General features: G+C 38.2%; 1 protein-coding gene across 1 annotated transcript in view; it reads left to right on the top strand.

Moving 5' to 3' along the window:
- LY75 (lymphocyte antigen 75) overlaps positions 1-25783 on the top strand; it is a 44708-nt gene that overhangs the window by 1224 nt on the left and 17701 nt on the right. The window contains exons 3-22 of the mRNA XM_014307333.2: positions 1787-2161; positions 3033-3206; positions 3460-3624; positions 4203-4313; positions 5954-6094; positions 7638-7826; positions 8501-8658; positions 9486-9596; positions 10838-10926; positions 11261-11433; positions 11602-11798; positions 13095-13237; positions 18659-18740; positions 19299-19370; positions 20750-20873; positions 21692-21727; positions 21994-22169; positions 22759-22823; positions 23657-23733; positions 24847-24983. Of these exons, the coding sequence (XP_014162808.2) occupies positions 1787-2161; positions 3033-3206; positions 3460-3624; positions 4203-4313; positions 5954-6094; positions 7638-7826; positions 8501-8658; positions 9486-9596; positions 10838-10926; positions 11261-11433; positions 11602-11798; positions 13095-13237; positions 18659-18740; positions 19299-19370; positions 20750-20873; positions 21692-21727; positions 21994-22169; positions 22759-22823; positions 23657-23733; positions 24847-24983 (2795 nt within the window). The remainder of the gene's footprint in view (positions 1-1786; positions 2162-3032; positions 3207-3459; positions 3625-4202; positions 4314-5953; positions 6095-7637; positions 7827-8500; positions 8659-9485; positions 9597-10837; positions 10927-11260; positions 11434-11601; positions 11799-13094; positions 13238-18658; positions 18741-19298; positions 19371-20749; positions 20874-21691; positions 21728-21993; positions 22170-22758; positions 22824-23656; positions 23734-24846; positions 24984-25783) is intronic.

Raw genomic sequence — 25783 nt, 5'->3', positions numbered from 1 at the left:
CGAGCCCCGGCAGTTCCCGGCAGCGCGCTCCGCCGTCGCTGTTACCCGCCGCTGTGTGCGCAGCGAGACAGAGAAGGGAGCTCGTCTTTCCCGGCAGGAAGCAGGTGGAAAAGTTTCACGTTGAGCAAATTCTTGAAAGGCACAGCCGCTAGCCCAGTCAGAGCTTCTGGGAAACAAGCTGAGCTCTTCGTGAAGTTGCACCTCACGTATTTTTTTATATTCTATGATAGTAACAGGCTCAGGTTGGTAGCTGAAGATGTCACTAAAACTTCATGGCCAGAGTATTGAACTGGAGTAATTATTAACACATTGCTGCCAGAGAGATTTGGTGAGACAGTATCAGCAGTTTTTCTAGGGAAATTTTAAAAAGTGATTTTCCATTTGGCATTAGCATGAGGGTTGTGGAGGAAGAAGCGAAAGAAGATGTGAGAAGAGGCTAAAAAGTTGTTACAAGAAATAAAAAAGAGGAAGAAAGTCGTGAGGGAAGAAAAAAAGCAAAAGCAGATAAAGCGCAGGGTTAAAGGATACCATGAAAGCAGGTTTGGTTGTTAAAATGTCTTAGTTAGTAGGATGAAAGGGACAGTTGGTTGGAGTTGGTGTACTCCTTAAAAAATTCACTTTAGTAGGTGGGTGGCTTACAGTGTGATCAGCTAGGTACTATTTAAACACTGTTTGGCACTTACAGAGTGGAAAATTCATGGGTATACTGGGAAGCAGTGGTAAAATTCACTGCATTAACATCACTGAATATTTTCCTTCCTGTTCAGCCAAACCTATTAGGAAGTCAAAACAGAAAAACGCAGTAGGAATGTGATCGACAGTGCATTACTATTAGATACAAAATACTACTCAGCAGATTCCTTATTTAAGCAGCAGAATAATATCCCTGTGGGTCTGGTATGGCCACGGTCCATTTCAGCCTGATTAGTGAAAGTTCTCTACTGTGGAGCCATCTTTATTGTGGCATAGAAATAGTTTTAGGGCATTTTTTCATAGCATTTTTTCTATTGCTGCTTGTAAGAAGTGTTCTTATACTGACAGAGGTGTTAGCCTTTCTTAGTAGGCTAATCCGTATACCTTTTAAATGGTATACTCTGCTTTATTAACTTTAATTTTTCTTTTTAATCACAAGCTCCGCCGGAACTGAAAATGAACCTCATCACAACTGAAAATGAAACTAGGGTCCCTATATAATTTTTAAAATTATACTCCTAATCTCTTGTGTGCTATCTTTGGTGGGATATTCCTCCTCCTAAAACTTTCTCCTCAAAGCAGTGCTAGTTAACTTAGTGGTTCTGAAGCTGCACCCACAAACCGGTTCAAATGTAAACTTCTCATGCTGTGTATCATATAGGATACACAGTTTAGAAAAAAAGTGCTCAGTAAGTGAATATTATAATTAATTATATTTTATGGTGTCTGTTGTGTGTGTTACTGTGTTTGCAGATAGGCATGAAGACAAGGTTCTTTACCTAGTAAGCTTGCAAATTAATCAGGGGCTGATGCAATCAGTATATGTTCAATATAGAGGAAGAATTCTTATTACTAGAATTGGATTTAGAAGTCTCATTTTTATAAAGACTTGGAAAGAGGTCTTTTTCCAAAGAAGTTAAGACTCACTAAAGAGCAGGAAAATTCACTGTGGCTTCTACAAAAGAGGGGGTTTTACATACTAACAGCAGTTGTACTTCTCTGAAAGCATTGCTCAGAATGTGATTACCCTTTTAAAAATGAGCTTCCTGTGAAAACGATACTGAATCATAGTCATATGTTTGTTCTTATACAGGCAATGATGCTTTTACCATTCGCCATGACAAACAGAACAAGTGCATGCAGGTTAAAAACTCGCTGATTGTCTTAGATGACTGCAGGGACACGAGTGAAGCTTTATGGAAATGGGTATCCCAGAATCGCCTCTTTCACCTGGGGTCCAACCAGTGCCTGGGACTTGATATATTCACCAAATCAGTGTCTCGCCTGAAAATGGTGGATTGTAACTCAGAATTGATGCTGTGGTGGCGATGTGCTGATGCTTCCATCATTGGTGCATCTCAGTACAAAGTAACTATCATGAATAACTATGTGACTGCAAGCATAAATGCAACAGATCAGTGGAAAAGCAACAATTCCTCCAGTGATATATGTCGGTATCCCTACCATGGTAAGTAAGTTTGCACTTTGAAGATTATTTTATTTGTTAAGGGATTTTTGAGTATGTCTGAGCCAATAAGTTCTTCAAATTAGTTATGTGAAAAGATTGATCACTAAAGCAACAGAATATTGTGCTGTAGAGAGAAACTTTAAAGGTTTTTAATAAAAAATAACAGCGCAACTGCGGAAGTTGTGTTACTGAGTGGCTTTCTTAGCAGGTTTAAATCCCCCTGCCCCATGTTTCAGTGCAAACCTATTTAATTATGAAATACCAGCCACCTTCTATCAGAACTGACACTGTCCTCCTCACCATGATGGGAATTTTCCTGTTAGCAGGGTTTGAGGATGTTTTCTTTGCTGGTAGGCTACACTGTCAAATTCAGAGCATGCTGCCAGCTCACAGCCTGCTGGGCTGGGAGCTTTGGTATGGTAGTGTGTGCACTTGCCATGGAAGCTTGTCTTGTCTGAAATCTCATGCTTGATGCAAGAAGTGGTGAAAATGTCTTTACCTTTTCCCTCTCCTGTATGTGTTGATTGTTAAAAGTCCTTGTTCTGTAGGACTCTGCAAAGCATCTGGATTTCAATAGGACAATGAATTATCCATAACTTACCAGGATGGGGGAGACAAGTTTCTGCTGTTTCTCCGAAGAAAATGTACAGAAAAATATTTCTCAATGTATTTTGTTTTTCAGTTCTGGCATTGTTGTATATTATCTGTAACAAGAAGATATGATATTTTAAGACCACAAGTGTGATTTGCACACATTTAGGTTAACTGTGTCTGTACAAGCAATAACACTGATTTGCTGTACTGTCCATGGCTAGCAAGGGCAATGTATTTACTTCTTTATTTTATATATATATTTTTTTTTTCTCTGCAGAGGTTTATACCAAAGATGGCAACTCTTATGGTAGACCCTGTGAGTTCCCCTTTCTGTATAACAAGGTTTGGCATCATGACTGCATCCAGGATGAAACTCACACGGGCGGCAAATGGTGCGCCACTTCTGAAGATTATTCTCGAGATGGAAAATGGGGAATCTGCTTACAGCCAGGCACGTTGGGTTTCTAAACAGACATCCTAAAAGCATTTTGTCACTTCTCTGATGTACAGCTCCACCTTTGTGTGGCTGTTAAGCTGTGTAAAAGCTTTACTGTTGCAGCATTGGCTTAAACTGCAAGTATTAGTGATGACCAATATAAAAACCATTAGACCCTACATATTATATTCAAAATCTTTTCTTTTGAAACTTTCATAATGTTTCTGCATAGTTGTAGTTACAAGTACCTTCTGCTTCTTTTAAACAGAGGATGGTTGTCATGATAGCTGGGAACATGATCCAGGGTCTGAAAATTGCTACCAGTTTAATACACAGTCTGCTCTTTCTTGGAAGGAAGCTTATATTTCATGTCAAAGGCAAGGAGGAGATTTACTGAGCATCCAAAATGCATCTGAATTAAGTTACATACAAGGTAGGTGTAATTATTCACATATGAATACTGGGAAATCTTTATAAAGTGGAGGCAGCACTTTAGTTTCTGTTCTAAATCTCTGGGTCAAAAGTTGATTGTACTTCAAATATTTTGGCTTTCATTTGTGTAGCAAAACTAAGGTACTAATCTCATTTTAGGGAGTTATATAAATTTGTTTGTATGATTTCCTTATAGCAGTTAGGTGTTGTTCATATTGTTAATGAGGAATATCCCCAAAATCTTAAATACAGACCAGAGTGGCAGTTGTTGTTTTAGCAATGCGTTACTCTCTTGCTATGAAATTGTCCTCCCTGATGGGAGCAGGAGAGTAACCTGGAGACAGTAATCAAGTGCCTTTGGGACTATAAAACCAAAGGAGAAACACCTGAAGACCCTGGGAGGGAAGGCTTGTGTGGGTTAATTCCTCCTCAATTCAAGAAAGTTTGCATGTCCAATTATATCACAATCTTTCTTTCCTGAAATGCATGCCATTTCAGAATGCATTTTCAATTTAAAGGAGACCAATAAAGGATGAGCATTTTATACTAATTGTTTTCTTTTACAAAAAATATCTCTAGGCAAGGATGACATTGCTGAGATCTTCTGGATTGGCTTAAATCAACTGGATGTTTCTGGTGGTTGGCAGTGGTCAGATCACAAACCTTTGAATTTTCTCAACTGGCATCCAGGTACTGATATTTCTGATGGTATTGACAATATTCTCAACAGTAACTAGTATTAATTTTTTTCCATCTCATTCCACTTTCAGAAGCATCTTTTCCTCCTAGCCAGCAAATCTTTCTGTTCTCATTTTATATTTACAGCTGATTAGGTTAATAAATCTCTAAAAAGGTAAAACTTAAATAGTATTTTTGAAGTCCATTTTAGTAAAGTATCCACAGCTTTCCTAGCTGCTAAATTTCTCCTCCCACTGACAAAATGACACTGATTTCCCTCAGATATTCTGATTGTTTGTGTTCATGCAAGGGCTGATATTACTTAGAAGCTTAACTTGGGTTTTTAAACTTCAAGGTTGCCTAAATTTCAAGGTGAAGATGAAAGAAGTATAAAACCCTTGAAAAATCTTTTTTAATTACTCCAGAGGTGCTGGTAAGATTAGTGAGACGATTTGGAATTTCTAGGATGAATTTGTAATGTTCTCACAAATATTTTATGAATCTCTGTGTATATGAGAGTCATAGTCAAGGATATTGAAGCTAATGTTGTTCTGTCATTCAAGCTGAATTTGAGCTTTTTTTTAGTGGAATTCTCTTTTTTCCTTTAGTTTCTAGAACAGTGCTGAGACTGGAATTCTGTGAAAAATTGGGAAGTGGTTTCTGTTGCTTCTTTGATAACTTTGCTAAGAAGTTTCTGTGGGATTTTCCAAATGTACTCTGTCTTTTGGAAAGGTTAAGAACTTTACTTCTTGTACTATTGACTGTACCTTCTTCTGGAGCCGTGACCACTCTGTAGGACTGCAATGCAGAGCTAGAAGCCAGACTATCCTGGGATACAGTGGCATAATTTGATCTGCAGTCATGGCAGACATGAAAGTACTTGTGAAAGTACTTACTGGTGCCTTACAGGAATTTTGATACTTGCAAGTTGAGCCCATTACTTTTTCCTTTCCCTTTACCCCTCTGAAAAGACCCTGTCCCTCTATTCTCTTTTATGGAGAACTGAGATTTACCCTGAGCCTTTTTTCTGTGAGCCTGAACTTACCCAGTACAGGGGGAGCTGGGAGCTCTGTGTAGGTCACAGCTTGGGTTTACATTGAGGCTCAAAGAAAAAGAAAGTCAAAAAGTTCCATTGGAAAGGGGCTCCAAGGGAAGCTGAAGACTGCAAAAAAAGTTATTCTCTGTGCTGTTTCAAATCTGGGGCCTTGTCTAAGGTTTCTGTTATGGTAAAGGTTATGGTTAGCATTGAGAGAAAGTGCAGAACTGTTTGGAGTGGGGGTGGAATGGAACTGCCAAAGGAAACTGAGGGCTGTGAAAATGGCTCTCCCCTGAGATATTTCTAGTCTGGGAAAGTGCTCAGCCAAGGGTTTCTTGTATTGTAAATAGAACATTCCTCCTGGTTCTATGATTAAACATTGGAAAAGAAGTCAAGATTCCTTGATTCTGAAACTTTCTCTCTCAAAAAAAACATTCTGTGGGACCTGTGCTAGGACAGCTGCCCTCAGTTGATGCAAGTTATGTTCTTCAAATACAAAGTGCCATACTATCCAGAGTCTTACTCCTGTATTGAACACCAGCAGTGAAAAGAAGCAGTCACTGGCTTACTGTGTGATCACTTGTGCTGTTATGTTTTTATTTGTTCCTGTCTGTAGATGTGCAGAGTTCATCCCCACTGGATGGGATGAGTTGTGTGGCGATGAATGCTGCTTCAGGGCAGTGGCAGAGTTACCCCTGTGGGGCTCAGCTTCCATATGCTTGCAAGAAGTCGCTCAATGAAGTTTCAAACATTCCAGGTAGGACAGTTTGCATTTTTGAGTTTTGTATGGTAATGCAAGTATAATGTTCACTTATGGAATCATTCTTTTCCCTCTCAAGCCTTTTCAGGCATCTCTGCCAAAACATTTTCACAACAGCTTTGGTTTTTTAGCAGAGCAGAAGCAAACTCTGTTTCTTCAGTGTCAAGATAATGCATCACAAACAGTTCTCATTTTTTGCAGCTTTCTCATTCACACATAAAGCATTTTGCAGCAGTCCTGCCCTTTTCATCACATTTTCCTCCATGGCTTGTGCCTTCTTTCATGTATTAGTGGAAGTCTGGAACTGGCAGTTGCATCCCAAACCTTTCCACCTTTGCTTTAAGCCCGTTTCTCTTGCTCTTGGTGTGTATTGACATAAAGTGGGATTTACCTGGGTCTTGGATCAAACTGTTGAATTCAAATAGAAGCAGTCAGGTAACCTTACTGTCCCCTGAAACCAGGCCAAGCACTGAAAATCAGAGTGCAAGAGTTGGTAGTTTGCTCAGTGTGTAATCTTTAGTGGACCCATAACAGCTCTTATAAGATAATAATTCCTTTATCTCGACCACCACACACACAGAGGCCATCAGTGTTTACAGTGACATGTAACTGTTTCCATGCTTTTGGCCATTTATCTACACCTGAATGTCCAACCCTTCCCATGGCCATGACCTCTTCTTCTATGCATGCTTTGGCCTTATCCAGTTCCCAGGGCTCTCCTGCAAAAACTTTTAGTAAAATGTAATTGTCTTTGAATGACAGGGAGCTCTTGAGGAGAAGGGGTATGGAGTATCTCAGGCTAAGGCATGTTCTCTCCAGCTTCCCCTGGAGAAGTGTGTGCATTTGAAGGAGATAGTAATCAGTTTAAATTTAACTGAGCTGGTTCAAATTTTGCAGTGATACTCTGAAAGCTAGTTGTCAGTTAACAATTCTTGTCTGTTCTCTGGCTCCTCAGTGGTATATGTAGAGTTATTACCAGTGTTTATATAGTGTTTTATTCATTAAAAAACAGAATTCCTGTGGTTGGAGTATTTTATAATGTGTTTTGAACCGGAAAGGCTATTAGTATATACCTTTTCAGCCTCCATTAAAACTAGTTAGAATTCTTGAATATCTTGAGAAGAAAAAATATTTAAAACTAGGCATTTGTTGAGTTGTGTGGTTTTTTTCCTGCAATGAATCAACTTGATTTGTCTTCAGTTGCTTTTGAAATCTTGCTTACAAGTACTTTTGAACCTTTCACTTACACTAAGACCAGTTTAATGTAATGTACTCCTGCCTTTTGCTTCCACTCCCACTAACTTCTTTCTCCTTCAGTCTACTTCATGGCCCCAAAATATTATGAGTTCTCTAATGCTGCATTGAAGTCTGTTTGTTTGGCTAAGCTGTGACCCTTTCTTTCATGAGCCCTGAAGGGATGTGAACACATTCTGATTGCTGCATTCTGGCTATTTTCAAGGTGCTGCTGACTTTAAAGCCAACCCTTTGAACTAGGCAATGTAAAACAAAAGCCTCTAATTCCATTTCTCTTCATTATTAGAGTTTTGGAGACACCTGGATACTCGCTGTGATCCAGGCTGGCTCCCCCACGATGGCTTTTGCTACATGCTGATAAACAACCAGGCACCTTGGAGTTCAGCAGATGAGTTGTGCAAAGCAAATAAGAGTAACCTCATCAGCATTCACTCGTTAGCAGATGTTGAACTGGTTGTTACAAAGCTTCATAATGGTGAGTTGGGGTAGTTGTAAAGGTCAAGCACCAAGTGCTGCACGCCATAAATTGCAAACTGCTGTCCACATTCTAGCATACAGTTGTCATAACCTCTAGCTTTTAAGTGTGGGTGTTAAAGCTGAGCTTGTACTCAGGCTAGTGTTGAATGTTGCTGTGCAGATCCAGGCCCCTTGTGTTAGACTTGTTCTGGTTCAGTCTATTAATTTATTTATTTACTGGGCTAACCTACTTCTAGTTTTGTAATACTTTGTGCTTAATTTGCTCATTCAAAGAGAATAGTAGATAGCTGGTCAATATTTTGACTGCTGAGTCACTGAACTAATAAATAGTATCAGTAGATCGGTAGTGTTTGATGTTATGTCTTTGCATACGCTCTAAATTTGGTTGAGGGTATTTTGCTTTTTTGCTTTTTTGTGTGTTCGTTATTTCTGTTTGTTTGTGGTTGGGTTTTTTTCCTGTTTGTTCCTTCTCTGTTAAGCTTACTCATGGTCATGTGAGTATAAGTTAAGAAACGAGATAACAAACATATGGTCTCTTCTCACTGTAAGAAAAATAGTATCACTATACTGCTGCACAGTATGATAAAAAATTTTATCTTGCTAATAACACATTGCTTTCCTGTTAGTTTGAATATTATATTGAAACAAAAATGTCCTAATTTTAAATTACAGATGTTGAAGAGGAAATTTGGATGGGTCTCAAGAATGACGATGTGCCAACCTTGTTCAAGTGGTCAGATGACTCACCTGTGGATTTTACCTACTGGGATCAGAATGAACCAAGAGTTCCCTTTAACAGCACTCCTAACTGTGTGTCATATTCAGGCAAGGTAGGAATACAGTGCTGAGTTTGGTTTTTAGTTGGTATTTTTTCATCGTAGTAGAGGGAACATTGGTGTGTGTGAAAGTCAAGGAGGGGGATAAAGCAGCTAGCTGATCTTATTTCTGGAATAATCTTTAAAATACATTTTTCTACAAGCAAACTTCTTAGAATTATTTAGCTGGAATTTTGTAGCTGTATTCTGCAAAGAATGGAAGAAATGACTCCTAACTCTGAGGCTAACACATTGTTGGCCAGACTGTATTTTGGGTTACTGTATTCTTGCATGTCTCTGGCAGAAAGGTAGGAAGGAAGGGATATCTGGGTTCAGTCATCTCCCAGACCAATTTGGGTCACCCAGTCTGAGGATGGAATGTTCTAAAAAGGGTGTTGGTGAAGGAAGGAGGTCACTAAGAGTAGGAAGCAGGCTGTATCCCATCCTGTATATTGATTAGAAAAGTGGAGCACGCATTTGCCTCCTGTGTCAGCAGCCTGGCACTGGAGTTTGTGCTCAGCTCCTCTGGGCTGTCTCTGAGCTACTTCCACATTAAGCTGAGCACACCTCCTGCACCCATTCCCTTCCTGATCTAAGAGAGTTGGCACCACCCTGACCTTTTCTTTCCTTTCTGGGCGTGATCCAGAATCCTCCCATCTCCATGAGTGTCAGCTTTCTCTCTGCCTTCCAAACATGTACCTGTGCATATAATCCAGGGCATCCCACCCAATATGTTTACTGGGGGCATTTTGGCTTTCTCACAATGGAAACAGCCCCTGCAAACACAGAAATTCAAAGATTGTTAGAATTTAAAATATTTCTTTTTTCTTTCATTCTTACAGCTGGGACAGTGGAGGGTCAAATCCTGTGAAGAAAAATTGAAATATGTTTGTAAGAAAAATGGAGAGATTTTGAATGAAACAAAATCAGATAAAAGTTGTTCTTTGGAAGAGGTAATAGGAAGCCTCTATTTCTTTTATTGTCATTTAGCTCTGAAACCTGCTTGAAATCACTTACTTCCTTTACTTCCATTTCTTTCTCATCCGTTCAGTAAAGTCTGTGAAACATTTTATCTGAAAATGACATTTTTATAGCATAAACCAAATTTCACATTCTTCTAAGCAGACTCAGGATGTATTATAGTTTGTTTATTGATGAAAGTATTATGAGTTTGGACCCAGGAGAGATTGTTTTATTTATTTATTTATTTATTTATTTATTTATTTAAAAGAATTTGATTTTATTAGAAATGTTATTGATAACACCATTCATTCTGTTGTTTTTGATCAAGTTATGTTTTAAAATTTAGAATAAGCACTTTGCAACGTAAGGATATGCAGAGATTGTTAACTGGGATTATGTTTCTTGCATTTCACTGGCTCTCATTTTTGTTCTATGACTTGAATAAAGGTGGGGGCTTTTTTTGTTTTTTGTGTTTGGTTTTTTTACAGTACGACATCCTATGGCTTAAATAAAGCTCTTGTCTTTTGAGCTAGCCTGGGATGGTGTTGCTAGCTATTTCAGAGTTACTTGGTTCAGGTTTGTGAGGCATATTGCTTGCAACAGGAAAGATGTTTACCCCTTATCTTTCTTTCTACATGACCTTTTCACTCTGTCTTTTCAGAGACTTCCAGCACATAGAGTTACAGCTTTCTGTGCTATTCAGACGCCAGTGGCATTGCTAGGCTAGAAAAGAGTTAACGCATTAATGTTTCTTGAAATTTCAGTGTAAATATGGGGAGAAATGTTTGAATAATAGAGAAATTTTGTAAGTTCACACATTTTCAGTATCAAGTATTTTTCTCAGAAGTAAAGAGACATTAGTGTATCCCTTCCTAATATCCTTGTGTTTAAATCCTGGCGTTGGTGGAACAGCATGAAAACTCCTATTGTTTTGAATAGGACTGGGCTGTTGCCCTTGTGTTTCTCTGTAAATGCAATAGTGGTCAGAAGACTCTGCCCAGGCAAGCTAAAACAGTGGTGTATTTTATTCCTGTGGCTGCATTATTTTTTACAACTGTGAATCTGAGAGTTGATGATAGTGGACCTTGTGTACGACACAGTGCATTTCTTTCTTGTATACGCTGTGCCAGCTTGTGGGCACCAGCCACTGTTGGCAATGATTTATTTTCTCCTGTAGGTAATGCCTAAATTAGGTTGTTTTGTATAAATGTGGGTTTTGTTCTCTAACCAGGGATGGGAGAGACATGGAAACTACTGTTACAGGATTGATAAAATGGAAGTTTCATTTGGAGCCCAGTGCAATCTTACAGTGATGAACAGGTAAAGCACATTTGTAATTTATGAGCAAATTTAACATCACAATCCTGGAGATAAAATCAGAGATTAAAACTGTTTTATGATAACTAATGATTTATAAAGAAAAACTAGAGAGAGAATTGCTTTTGCCAAGAACTAGAAATGTGTAACAATGGTAAACCTACAATGTAAAACCTTCCTGGAAGCATGAAAATTCCCAGCCTGCTGGCCTCATGTTGAATATGGGACTGCCTGGATGACTGCTTGAACTGACTCATGTAATATCCCTGGTTTTTAAATTGTCTCAGCAGTTTGGTATCTTTAAAGTATTGACTCAAATTAATCTGTGAATTTTCAGATTTGAACAAGAATTTATTAATAGTCTAATTAGAAAGCACATGAAAGTTGAAGAAAAATACTTCTGGACCGGTTTGCAGGATATCAGCCAGTCAGGAATATATTCCTGGGGTACAGTGAATGGGGAAACACCTGAAGCTGTGGCATACACTAACTGGAATTCTATGCAACCAGGTAAGTTTGAAAACTAAAAACACACTGTCCTTTTCTATTGAGCAAGCACTGGAGTACCATGTTACAGAACTCCAAGTATGTAATAAAGTAGTAATTCACAATTATGTCAGGGCTTTTTTGGAAACCAGCCAATGGTTTTAAATGTGGTTTTGGTGTCTCTAATTTTAGAGTTTTCAGGAGGATGTGTGGCCATGTCCAGTGGAAATTCTCTTGGAAAGTGGGAAACTAAGGATTGTAAAACCACTAAAGCATTTTCTGTCTGCAAAAAATATATTGGGAAGCCCAAGGAGCCAGAAGTGCTCCCAAAGCCAACTGATCCCTGTCCCCCTGGGTGGCATAATGGATCCGGCCTTGTCTGCTACAAGGTAAAATGTTGTTCCTGTTTGATGTTAATTGCTCATATCTGTCTTGGAGGAAGTGAGTGATCAGACATTTTGTGGGCATAGCTGCTCTCAAGGGCATTTTCAAGGTGCTCCTCACCAGGAGTGGGAATTGGTGTTGATTTAAATTGACTGCCTGTAGATACTGTCCTGCATCATCCTCTGCCATTCCTGGAAGGTGCATTGTGCTTCTTCTGTGGGCAGCTGACTGGGGAACAGCACTGGCCCTGTACTACTGCCCTCAGGCATGCACAGACACCTGGTTAGGGAAGGAAAGCACTTTGCATCACCTTCCCTTGCTCTTTTCCTTTCTGTACTCCAAGAGTATAGATAGGCGAGGTAGGAGAGGTTTAAATATGGATATATAAAAACATTCAGCCTCAGTTGAATTTTACTGTTTTGAAGTGACCAGTGGAAGCAAGCAGCTGTGCTGTTTAGCTGGCATAGCTTAAATAAAATTTTATTTAGAAATGCAGGGTTTTTCCCTTCTATTAAAAATTAAATCAAGTTGAAACTGAGGCTGTTCATTGGATTCATTATTTTTTGACTCAGTGTCTGCAATGAACTGTTTCTTGTAAACAGCTCATATAGCAAAGTGGGGAAACCCAGCTTGAATAACAAGGGTGTGGGCAAGCACCCTGAAGGGATAGGTCTGTGCTGCTGTGCAGCATAGCTGTCCCATAGCTGATGGACATGACAGCTGGCCCTGGCACATTCTCCACAACTGCTGTTGACCAAATGCAGCATGTCTGTGCAGAGAGATCCAGCTGATGGGAATTGTCTTGGACTGAAACCAAGGGGATCAAGTGGATGTGTTAGCTGAGGTGTACGAGCCAAACTTGCACCTCAGATGCATACAAGTTTCCAAGGGTGTGTCCAAGAGCTTTCTTCATGCGCAGCACTTAAGTGAGCCCAGTTTAAGTGAATATTATGCTTTGTGGTTTGCCATAAAATTGAAAGAACAACATCCCTTAAAACTTATAACTTGACTTGCAGTTATGGAATGAGCTGACTGGTGGTTTCCAAAATCTTTCTGGTAAAGAAAAGCAGAGAAATTCTGTCATGTGGAATACGTTGTGTTTGAAATAAATTTTGTCAGCTAAACTTCAGAGTCTGGCTGCTGTAATGCAAACTGAAAGAAAAAATGTTAAAAAGTCAAGTTCTTTCCCTATGGAAATACCAGTTATTAAATCTCAGGTGGCCATATTTTAGTAGAACAGGAGTGTTTTAAAAATACTGCCTTGTGTCATTTTCTGCTCTGACATTTTGGCTGTTGTGAAGTTCTTCCATAGTGAAAGAGTGCTGCGAACCAGGACCTGGGAAGAGGCAGAAAGGTTCTGTGAAGGCCTTGGAGGCCATCTGCCTAGTTTTAGCCACTCAGAAGAAATTAAGGCACTTCATTCTATCCTGAGGAAAATGATCAGGTAACAAACTAGCCATGTTTTGAAGTTTTGATTCTGCAGTGGATTGCAAATGCTGCTGCTGACCACAAATGGCAAGTACGAGATAGTGTGTGACACCTGTGTTTCCCACAGAACACTTTGATGTGGCATTTGAGCTACCTTGCTGGAAAATGTCATGGGAGTACAGCTTGGGCCGATATTTCACATTGCTAGAGGCAGCACAGGAGGAGAAATTTATGTAATGGAAGATGCTCAAAGCTCAAATCTAAGTCTATTGTTACAATAAATTATTCCTTCTCTGTGTTGAATTTTGGCACACCTAGATGGTAAATGTACCTACTCTTTTCTGGTACATTCTTTAGAGATGAGTTATTATTTCAGTTTTTCAAATAAGTCTCATTTTTATTCATGAAATGCTTCCTGAATAAACTGGGTGCTAGCTTTTGAAAATGTGAATAATGTAGTGTCCAGCAATCTGGTTGGCACAGATCCCTTTTGGCATAGCTGCACTAACACTATATGGGCATTAGATGGGTGTGCTGACTGTTCTGGTATCAACAGATTAAATGCTAAATAATTTATGAGTTTAAAGCTTTATTTTTAATCAAATGAACTGTCACTGCAAAGCTTTATTAGGCATTGGTGTGATGTCAGATCCTTGTGTAATATGGTTTTTTTGATTGACAATCTGTTTTTTCAGAATTTTTTGCCTTCTAAAACTCAAATGCTGCCAGTTATGTGATGTAACTTTTTTCATCAACAAACTAAATCGGGATTATTGCAGAAGCTGCTAGCATACAGCAGTGATTAAATTTTTAGACCTGATGACTGAAGTGGTGCCTTCTTGAGAAACCAGTGAACTTTTTTTAGAAGTGCATAAGTCATGAAAATTACTCAGTGTTTATGTTAATAAGAGACAAAACCAAACTTGTATGCTCTATATATAGATAGCTTGGCTTGTGTAAAAGCCACTTGTGATTCCTTTGCTAAACTGGCTGAAGTCCCACTATAAAAATCAGTGCACAAATGATTTCTAGCTGCAGACCTTATTAGATGTTTTTGCAATTACGAATTTAGTTTTAGTGCACCTAATCTACAATGAAATGTGAACAGAGAAGTCACACTTTCTTTTCCTACAAGTACTTGGAGCTGCTTTTCAGCTTGAAGACTGTCTGAGGTATTAATTACATTTTCTGTTAGGAGTTTAAAGGTGGAGACTCCTCTCTTTCCAGGAAGTCAGTTGACACAAAATGCTCCTGCATTTCCCATAGTTCAGAAATTTCAAACGTAGTCTGAAAGATGATAAGTCCTGGTATTTCAATATTATTCCAGCAGAACTTAAAATGCCGGGCAATATATTGAGCCTGGTAGAAATTGACTCTGCAGTCAGTGTTGCAGTAACTGCTCATATCAAATATAACTGAAAACACAGTATTTTCTTCTGGGCTAACCCCTTTCTGAGCACTTCAGAACATTCTGAACTGAAATACAACATTGTTGATATTGCCTGAGTTATTTTAAATAATGTTTGTTTAGATAACATGATTAATTGTTGAAGATAGTTATGCTTTTAAATTACTCAGAGGTGTTGATTACATAAAATATTTTGGAGGTCAGATGTCAAGGGTAGTTAATATAAAAATCAAGCTCATTTGAGATAGGAAACCATGTGAATTATTTCACCAAGGGCAAATACTTTAGCTAACAGGGAGAAATCACGCTAAGGTGATATTAGATATGATTAGCTGCTGGAGTGTGCTGGCATGCAGTTTGTTCATATTCACTGTATTTACTCAATGCAAACTCCAACCTAAAGCATTCATTCAGTGCATTCGTTTCAGCTTGGGGAAGGAGCCACACCTCGACTCTCTTGGTTTCAGGTTTTTTCCCCTTGCACAGTTCTCTGGTGACTCATTGAGAATTGTTTGTTTTTAAATGTTAGCAGGAGTCATTTTGGTTCACCAGGAAAAGGGCAGCTTGCCTAGTCCATTCTGTTCTTTACTCAGATTCCACCTTAGAGTCAAATAAGAGCCAGAATTGCTCCAGCCAAGTCAGGCTATTGCCATTGGAAAGGAAAATAAAATTTGCCTGCCAGCCTTCCCCTCTCTGGAAGAAGTAGGATAACCTCTTTTGGCTTTAAGGGATGTGATACATGCAGAACAAATCCAGTTCAGCTACTTCAATTCTTTTTGGACTGTGTTTGTGAGCATTCTGCATCTTATAGGTGGCAGCAATGCTGGACACAGGAGGACAAACATCTTGGACTGGGTAGAAGTAACATTTCAGCAAGGATGGCTTACTGGAAAGAAAGCCAGGTTGCCTTTTATATGAACAGCTCTGCTGCTGTAATTTATTTGAGTCTAGAAAGCCTCACAAACACTTGAGTTTGAAAGAAAAAAGATCTCCTTAACAGAATGGCCAAAACAGCAATAAAGCTGAGATGCAAGCTGTAGTAATTGCATTAATTCAACTTCCCTTTTCTTCCACTCAAAAGCAGGTAATTAGCAGGATGTGATTTAGCTAGTGCAGTAGCCTGTTATAGCAGGGATAACAAGGTGGCCCAATGGGCTTCATGTAGAGTTTTAGGCCAGCACTGCCTTCGATTAAATTGTGCCTTAAATTGCGCCATTAAGGAGTTGGTCCAGATGTATACTTTGCCTCTTGTCAAGAACTAGGTTGACCTACAAGCCCTAAAAACATCACTCTTAATCTTGTGTTGGAGCTGTTATAAAGGACAGAGAAAATATTTTTCTATTTTGGCAGTTAGAATATGATCAGAAAAATTACAGGTTTATAGTCCCTTCACAATCTGAACTGTATTTATGCACTCCTGCAGTATTTGATTTTTATGAATGTTTAGCTCTGTGTAAAGAAAAAACAGCAGTATTCTGCAGGGGTTGCTAGAGATTTAGGGTTTTTCAGTGTCAGTGTGGAGTCCATTGTAAAGCACAAATTGCATGTATGTTTTAGTTTAAAACTCAGGATACTTTGGGTTTTTAGAGACAGTTCCAGGAGTATAGCTCAAAGAATACCCTGTCACTGAAAAATCCATTTTGATATCAGTCCACAGGATGAATTTTAATGCTTTGCAATGAGGAGACAGATACGTGAAGCACAAGCAAATTCCTTGCTGCAAGCTTAATTGCAATAGGGAGTCTTAATTTATCTTTGTCTTAAATAGTTGGTGGAATTCTTTCCTATGATGAGATGACAGTATAATTTCAGAGGGTTATCAGAAGGCTTTACTGAAGCTTAAAAGTACTGTTGAGTGTAGTGTAGCAGTTAGTAAATTACTCATGGTCATGTCTGAACAATTCCAAAAGAAGCAAGAGATACATTAATGTGTAAGAGCCCAGCCAGCTGAAAACATTGTTCTGTTTGCAGGCTAGTGATTGTAAATTGGGAGATAAGCTGGAGAAATTCTTGACCTGGCACACTTCTTATTTTGAATTTATTTATTGTATAATAGCCAAATACAAATTGAAAGAGTTTGAAAAATTGCTCTAGAGCCTTAGGTAATTACTGCAAATTGTTTCAAAATGAGTGTCTCAAATTTTCTTTTTAGGAGATACTCCTGTGTGGTGATCGACTGCTTAAACTGTGCTGAGTCTGTAGGTGACGTTTAGGAGGGCATCTCTACCTCTTAGTTGGAGGAACAGCCACAGAAAAATGAACTCCTAAAGGCAAATAGCCAAAAGTCACTTAGCTGTTTGACAACTGTGAATGTTTGGCTCACAGTTTTCCCACTGCACTGGTATGGGGCATTTAGGCTCTTTAAAACTCCTTAGTTGTATCATTGAAAAACTAAAGATTGATCAATATGATAAAATCACACTAGAGTGATCATACTATCTCACCAGTGTCAGACAACTATTACTGGAGTTGAGAATAAAGAACAAAAAAAAATAGATCTGTTGATGGCTGATACTTTCTTCCTAAAGGAAACTTTACCAAGCGAAGTACTGTAGCCCTTCTTGGATTTCACATACTTAGCTCACAAACCCTGGGTTAAGCTGTTTCGGTAATAAAGTAATTTTCATAAACTTTCCAAGTTCTGGCTTCAAATCACAAAGTTTGTCAGCACTACCTTCTGGGGAGCCTTTTACAAACTCTGACCTCTGCTGGTCAAACGTCTCTGTCCAGTTTTGAGTTTAATTTTATTTTTGAGTTGTGGTTCCCTCAGATGTGATGTTCTTTTTGCTCAAATCACTTCTCTTCTTGCAGGTTTAGTCTCCTAAAATATATTACAAAGAATAATTGTATCCTTTCCCTGTCTTTCTTTGAGAAGACTATACAAGAAAATCCTTAATCCTTGTTAATAGCCTAAATTCCTAATTTCCTCAAATGTTCTGTGTTCCTTCTTTGTATTTGGTGCATCCTGATGGGACAGTGCTCCTGTTACAGTTCTACAGGAGCCCTGCAGTTTGGCATCAATGCTTTATTGTTGCTGTCAGACCACCTTGATGAGAGGGCCTTTTTCACAGCTCTTTTGCAGTAGGGTTTCATGTAGTCTGTGATTTCAGAAGAAACTCATTATCTGTCTCCCCTCTGCTGCTTCCAGCTGATACAGTCATTCAGAGCAGTGCCTATTGACTTTACTGGACAGGGTAGTGGATTGGAGTGAGTTATCATGAAGTTCAGTTTATGAGCGCTGCACACAATTTAATCTTTGAGACTTTGCAGTACAATACTAATCTTGCAGTTGGACTAGCACCTTTAACTTTGTTACAGCAGCTTTAGATTCATAAGCAAAAGATTATTGTAAGTGTTTTTACTACAGATTTGAGTATTTACATTGTAAACCTGTTTTTTTCAGGTAATTTTGTATCTTTGAACATAACTGAAATTTTAGATTTAAGTGTCTGCTGCTTTTGAAAAATGAGGAAGTAAAATCTAGGAAAAAGCCCAGTTTTGATGGGACTAAAATTTCTATTGCCACTTGTTCATGCAGCCATTGAAGTCAGTGGTGTTAGGTGCTGATTTATGTCTACACCTCATTTATGAGGGTGCATAATTGAAATAGGTGCCCATGTTTAGTGTGTTTATATTGCTTACAAAGTTAAGGGAAATATGCCAGTTCTTCAAGTAGAAGCTTTTGTGTGGTTTGAGGAAGAGTGAATTTGAGCTGATGGTATTTGGGAGATAGCCCAAGGTGGACAAGAGAAAGGGAACCAAGCTATATAAACACTCTGTGATTCTGGAAGAAAAGAGACCAGTATATCAAATGACAACTGATGAAGTGGTGATGCAGCCCACAAAAAGTTAGTTTTCTTCTGTACAGAAGAGGTCCTAGCCCTTGTGTCTATTTTCTCTTTGACCTGCTACGACTAAAACCTTGGTTTTGCTGCTTGTTCCTAAATAATGCCATGCCATAGGTCAGTCTTCCTATTAAATGAGCTGAACCATATGCTTGGCATAAGATTGTATCTTGTTTATTTACAGCAATGACAGATGGGTCTGGATTGGAATGAATAAGAGGAGTCCCGATTCTTTGGGAACCTGGCAATGGAGTGATAACAAACCAGTAAGTTAACTTTTAATCAGGAAGTGTCACATACTGATTTGTTTCAACTAGGACTGAATTGAAAGTAAATTGATAAATATTTTAATTAAAATTTGTCAAGTCTTTCAACAGATTAATAATTCAGAAGAAGATTGTGTCGCGCAAGCAGATTTCAAATTAAAAACGTATCTTTAACAAGGCTAACCGGATTTCCATCTCCATTATATTAAAATAATTTCACAGAAATGTAGTAGTAAACATCCAAGAGATGGTGGAGAGAACAAGGTGTCTTCATGCCACAACAGAAGGGAGGGTTTATCAGCTCATCTCCTTGTTGTCAGACTTTTCCAAAAATATCTTCCTCACTGTAATTGCTTTATTTGTCTGAAATTGTGAGTTTTTCCTCCTCCCCTCCAAAAAACAGACATGGAGACTCAAAACTGAAGGAGTAGCTGCCATTCAACACATATTTTGATAGTAATAAACATAATGGGACCCCAGGTTTGAATGGTTATCTCTTGGGATTGCCACAGCAGAGTGTCAGATGCTGATTCTTTCACCCTGTCACTCATCCTGTAGGTAACCAGTGTTGTTATGCCACTCGACTATCTGGAAGACGAGTATGATACAAGAGACTGTGCTGCATTAAAGGTTAGTTTCAAGGTTTTTAGTAATGTGTGGTTTTACTTGGAAGTACTTGGAAAAAATTTTTTTTTCCAGTTGTAAACTGAATTTAGGTTTAGATGTTTTCTAAGGATAGTGAAAAAGCTGTAGTGTACCCTTTATCAATCTATACCTATTACAAATTTTCCCTTAATTAAGTATTTTTATAAGACAAGTGCTATGCTAGTGATAACCTTTCATAGGACTTCTTTTGAATCTTTTAAACTACAAACTATTTTAGTAACAATGCTATTCTGTATTGCATAGTGCCATACTATGGATCTCTTGTATATTACATGTAATTCTTAAGGACGTGTCATGGAGTCTAAAACAAAAAAGGACGGAGAGCCCTACCAGTAACTTTTAAAAAATCTATACTAGCTTTTCTTAACTGCAGATTAAGAAAAAAATTGAACCTGAAGGGGAATGCAGTAGACAGAGCATGTGTTTGTGTTTATTGTGTGTATTTCCTTGTTTACTTGTGAAATAGACTGTATGTTCTCTGTTGGTTTCTAATTTCAAATGTCAGACCTCAGCTTGATTCCTGATTAAGCTCTTCAATACTTAATTTAGTCTTGATGGCATGAGTTTTAAAATAGCCTTTTATTTTTCTGAAGTATCATCTGACTTTTTGCCCCTTTTAACCTTAATAGAACCACCTCTGCTTTTAGGATTTACTGGGGGAAAGGATAATGTCATCCCTTTCCTTCTGTTCACAGCCATTTCCCTCATTTGCGTTTCCTGTGTTTGTGACCCCAGACTGAGAACCTGGTCAGCACTGAGCTCCTAAAATTTTAGACCCAGGAGAGCACTTTGAAGGGAATGCTGTGAACATAGTAACTTTCCTCTCCTGCCTGCTAGTTATAGACATGCCATTTCAGTAAATGATAAAAAATTCTCTTTACTGGAGAGAGCAGCAAGAGTGAAGTTAGTTCTTCAAGCTTGATTGTAAGAAATAATTTTAAATAGGAATGATTGTTTCTGTGCCAGTTCAGATGGTGGTTTCTTTTCAGCAGAAATGAGATTCATTTCAGGGGAACGAGTTGCAATAGATAATTTAATAATAAGCATCTATGAGAAGCTGGGCACTACAAAAACCCTAAGAAACATTAGTTCTAGAAAAATCTTCTAAGATGTTTGTGTGTAAATGACCTCAAGCCCTTTATGTAATTGCTTCACAGCATTAGCTAACATGAAGAGTTATAGTTGAAGTTATAGCTGCTCTTTTATTTGCAAAATAAATTGTGTGACTAACAACACAATAAAATACACTGACTTTGCCAAAGGACCTTTTTATTACAGTTTAATTTTACATTTCAAAGGCCACTGCTATCCTAACTCAGTTCTCTGTTTCTATTTGTACTCAGACCTCACAGTTTTCACGGAGATCATTTTGGAGATTTTACTTCCATGAAGCCAGAGACCTTGAATTTTATTTCAGGCCTTTTGATTGTGAAGCTAAGCTTGAATGGGTCTGCCAGATAACAAAAGGTAAAGTGCATTTACATCCATACGTTTGTATAAAGAGTTTAATAGAATGAGTTGTAATTATTGCCCTATAATAGAAACTTTGCAAACAGTATTTTGTTGTTTCCTTTCTGATCTGCTAAGAGGACAGTACATGTCACATGATGTCACATACAAACAGATGTACACTTAGATCAGAAACTGACCCTCAGGAGGAGGCAGTGTCACTGCTCTCATATTGTTTCTAGTCCCATGAAGTAACAAGTGGTTTCTTGTATGGTGATATAAGCCGCTGAGTTGCAGCATTTGTGGACTTGACTTAATCTTTCTTAGTGATATTTTTAACTAAATCACCACAAGTATTTTGGGCGTACAGTTTGCTTCAACCTTAGGTCAACTAGCCTTCTTCTTGTAAAACAGGTGTACTAGCTCCTCATTGTAGTGAGGAGTGGGAATACAAAAGAATAGCATGGCATATCTGCACAGATCCAGGTTTTTTCATGCAGTATGAAATGTAATCCTGTAGACTTTTACATTTGGGTTGTTAATTAAAAGGTGTCTTGGGATGACATCTTTCTTGTTGGGGTGAGATTCTGGTGGAAATACAACTTTGATGCTTGAGACATGAAAGAACCACAGATACGTAAAATGGAGGTATGCAGTACTCCCATTAATTTTATATCAGCTAATTTTAAACTATTAAACCTGTGTATGATTTCACTCTCCTTTTTTTCCATCATGAATACTGAGAAGTATGAGTACTAACCATCACTTCTATTATTGGTGGCCACAGTCTTGTTAGAAAGTAAATTCGGTGACTTTTCCTTTTTTCTTCTGAACAGGTAGCACTCCAAAGACACCAGAGTGGTATATACCAGGTAATTTGACTTCTTTTGTATTTTTCCACTATGCTGCAGGGTTGTTTGTACTCAATATCTTTTATTGGGTTTGTTACATTGCTACTGCAATGCCTGTTTCATTCCAGAAAAGATTATGACTGATAGAATTTGGTTTTGAGAGAGTTCAAAATGCAGAGCATTGACTCTTCCCAGTGTCAAATTGAGATTCCTTAATAAATTCAGAAAAATAAAAGATTTGTATTTCAGAATTCATTTCTTACTCATGTGATATTTCTTCTTTGTAGATGAAATTGGAATTCATGGACCCCCGCTTGTTGTTGATGGAGCAGAGCTGTGGTTTGTACCAGATAAAAACCTGAGCTACCAGGAAGCTATTTCCTACTGTCAAAAAAATGATAGTGATTTAGCCTCTGTAGAGTCTTACCCAAAACTCAGGACAATACTATCTCAAATAGAAAAGGTAAGGGAGTGTAATCTGTTTTCACAGTTACTTTCCCTTGCAGGGAAATTTACTTGCCAAGTTTTCCATTATAAGAAAATGTTAATCCTAATTTCTTTCTTTTTCCTGTTGGCCTGAATGGTTTTCAATTGTACTTAAAAGGAAAAGATGGGATAAAAGAGAATTATTTTAATGTCAGTCTGGTAAAAGAATTTTAAAATTTAAAAGTATGTTTAACAACATTAAAAAAACACAAAGCTCTCTGAATGGGGAAAAAGTGTCATAGCAGGCCCATCATGCAAGCATCCCATTGTCTGCAAATATTTCATTAACAATTGTGCTAGTTCTTAATTTTGTGCACAGGACAACATACAGTTTTTCACCTGGTGAGAAGATTTAATTAGAAATGCTGGGTGGTCTGATAGGCTTTATGGAAGGGGTTTGTGTTGTTCATGGCATAAAAGTACATTCTTGTAAGGCATCTGAGAAAAACCTGCCAAGTTTCAGTACTTCTGTGACTAATTTTGTCACATTGTTCTATGTTTGGTAGAGTCAGAAGCTCTTTCTATGTGGGTTGTAAAATACTGGGTTTTGTTCTTTCCTTCCACAGTTATCAAACAGCGAACAGAAGTGGTGGCTGAAGTTTATTGGTTATGGCTACAGCTATCATTCACCGTATGTAGAATAATTATGGGTTGCTTTATTGTAAGCTTTATTTTGTGCTTTTTAGGAATTGTTAACTAGAGCAGTTAATTCATAGTAATTTTATTGTAACTGAGTTAGTAATCCATTTCTTATGTGTGTATCAGAGCCTCTAGATTTTGGGCTGTTGGGCTTAGGCATCTTAGTCTTGTGTGAATCCTTGAAATGTGTGATCCTAGTAGCTAATGTATTCCCTTGATCTCTGAAATGCTTTTATTGGGGTTTTGGGCAAACTTCTGTGTTCTGTTAACATTTGGAGGACTGACCAAAAAAAAGTGTCCAGTCTGTTGACTCTGAGGATTGAGGAATACCCAAGAACAGGGAATAGGAAATTGGTTTAAGACATCACTCTTCTAGTTAGGTAATGCCAAAGTGTTGGAGGACTTTTAGTATAGCCTTGTAGAGCTGGGATGGCTCACCGCAAATCTTGCATCATTCCCTTCTTGGCTGCAGGGAAGATTCACCAGCTTCTTGCAAGGAAAGTCCTTCACTTTCCAACATACTATAGCAATGCACTATTGTGAAAAGAAAACCAGAGCTATTTCCTATTCCCTTCACTTGTCCTGGTGCATGCTGTGATTGCAGCATGGTGATAAATAATCTCATTCTGCACATCTCAACACAGTTAATTTGGGCACAGTACATAAGTGCTGAACCTACCACATATTTATTTCTAGCCTAGTTTGTGTAGGGCATCTAGAAACAGTTAATAACCCAAATTTTTGTTTGCACTGACCCTGTTGCCATCAGAGTTTCTCCATGAAGGTCACATTGGATTGGAGATTAACTGAAATATTTATATCCAGTTTACAGTTATTTCCACGCTTCCATGATAGATTACTGAGAGATTGCTGGTATATTTCCAGAAAGAACTGGTATAGAGGTAAGGTCATTTTTATTTTTCACTCCCTCTCCTATTGTTGTATTTGTTTGAAAAGAAAAAAAGTAGTCATTACTGTTCTACCCAAGCTCTTCTATTAACTGCAGATTGATACCAAAATAGGAGTGAATGGCTTCTTCATGGTAATCTGATTGACTGTTGAATCATTTATTACTTTCCCATGGTAGAAGCCATGGTAATATTTCTTAATGGCCAGAGGCAAACCTGAATTCAAAAGACAATTTTTTATCATAGCTTGTCACTCTTTTTGCAACAGAAATTAATTAGGTGAAATCTGGTTTTGGTGGCTACCTTTTTGTGTTTATGCTGCATATTCTGAGGTCTGGAGTTTGTCTGAGAGCTGTTAGTTAGGGAGGTTAACTCTGTACTTGCAACTGTGTGCGTATATGAAGACACAAATTCCATTAACTGTTGAAGCCATATTGTAAGGCATAGACAAAGTAATGAAAAAGCCTCCTGGTGGTACTTGAAGTGTATTGCTTCCTTTCTTCAACACTTTTATGTTGAGGAAAATGTATAACCTCCAGAGAACAAGAGGCTTCTCCTGTCTTCTGTCATTTCTATTTAAAGCATGTTTCCCCCATTATTCAGTTGTTTGCTGCTGAACTGTTTTCATCTCTGTTAGCTAAAAATTGCTCTAGACCAGTAAGTCAGTCCATTTATGACTACAGGAGTAGTGTAAAGCAGTGCAGGTCAGATGCTCTCTGTGTAGATGTTAAAGGTTTCCTTTTGGCTTTTTTTGACAATTAGGTGTACCCTCTTTGCCAGAATACAAGGTTAGTCTTCATATACAAAATCTTTTTTCAATAATATTCTGTTTTCAAGTTTTCTCTGCCTATACAAAGTGGTAATACTGGAAGTAAGAGTGAGACTCTGGATCTTTAGAAATATTGTACTACTGTCTGATATAAATGATTTATGCTTGCCTTCTGCTCTACTGCTATTTTTAATGCTTTCAATTGCACAGTAGTTCACTGTGGTTGCACCAAAACGGATTTCCCTTCAGACTGGTCTTTGTCATGTCATAAAGTATGGAAAGCCACTGGAGTGTGATGGGCATTACCATAACTGTTTTTTAAACTTTTATTTCTGCAGACTACCCAGTTAACTGTAATGTGAAACTGCCCTTCATCTGTGAAAAAAACAATGCCTCCTTACTAGAGAAACACGATCCCAGTTACCGCCCAGTCCCAGGAGGTTGCCCTAAAGGCTGGCATCAGTTCCGGAATAAGGTACAGAGATAACACAGATTCATCATCCTTGCCTATTCTTCACAGTCCAGTAAGCTGGAATGCCCTTCTGAAAGAAAGAAGGAGGTAGCCCCTCTGTTGAGGAATAGACTAGAAATGGACTTTTGAAAACTAAGTATAGTGATTAAAATAATCTCATCCCCTTTTTGTCCCTTGTTTAGGATTGGTAGTTTCTTAAATTCAAAGCATTCATTTTCAGATTGTTTTGCTTTCCCACTGCCACACATTTAGGTCCAAGAGCATTGGTTGTATTGTCTAGTCTTGGGCTTCTTCTTTGAATGAAGAGAAGGATTCGAAAGGGAGAGGATGAGGTTTCTGTGGCAGAAGCATGTTGTGTCTCTTCTGGAGTAATCATAGGCAGGCAGCAAGTTGGCAGACACTATTTCACGAGTTGCCTTAATGATTAAATTTACTTAAGAATTAGTGAGCAGCTTTTAAGAATTAACCAACAAGTCAGAATCCATAGAATAATTAATTATTTCAGTACTATGTTTTAAGGCAGTCATCTGAAGTCTTAGTGAGACTCATTCCTGTTGTTTGCTCCACCATTATTCCTTACATGTGCATCAAATCTGCATGTTACATTGTGCCAAGATTTGCAAACTTATTTCACATTATTGCAGAATAGACCTTGGAGTGCCCAAGTAGTTTTTCCCTAAAGGTAGCTTATTGCAAGTTCCTGACCAGCACTATCTGACTGCAGAGTTCATGTGTGAGTTCTCATTCCTAAATCAGTACATGATTCTGAGGTAGCAAATAAGAATTACTGAATATGAGTGAGG

This window comes from Geospiza fortis, unplaced genomic scaffold (assembly GCF_000277835.1).
Source record: "Geospiza fortis unplaced genomic scaffold, GeoFor_1.0 scaffold112, whole genome shotgun sequence".
Taxonomy (NCBI): Eukaryota; Metazoa; Chordata; class Aves; order Passeriformes; family Thraupidae; genus Geospiza; species Geospiza fortis.
This window is presented reverse-complemented; position numbering and strand designations above follow the sequence as displayed.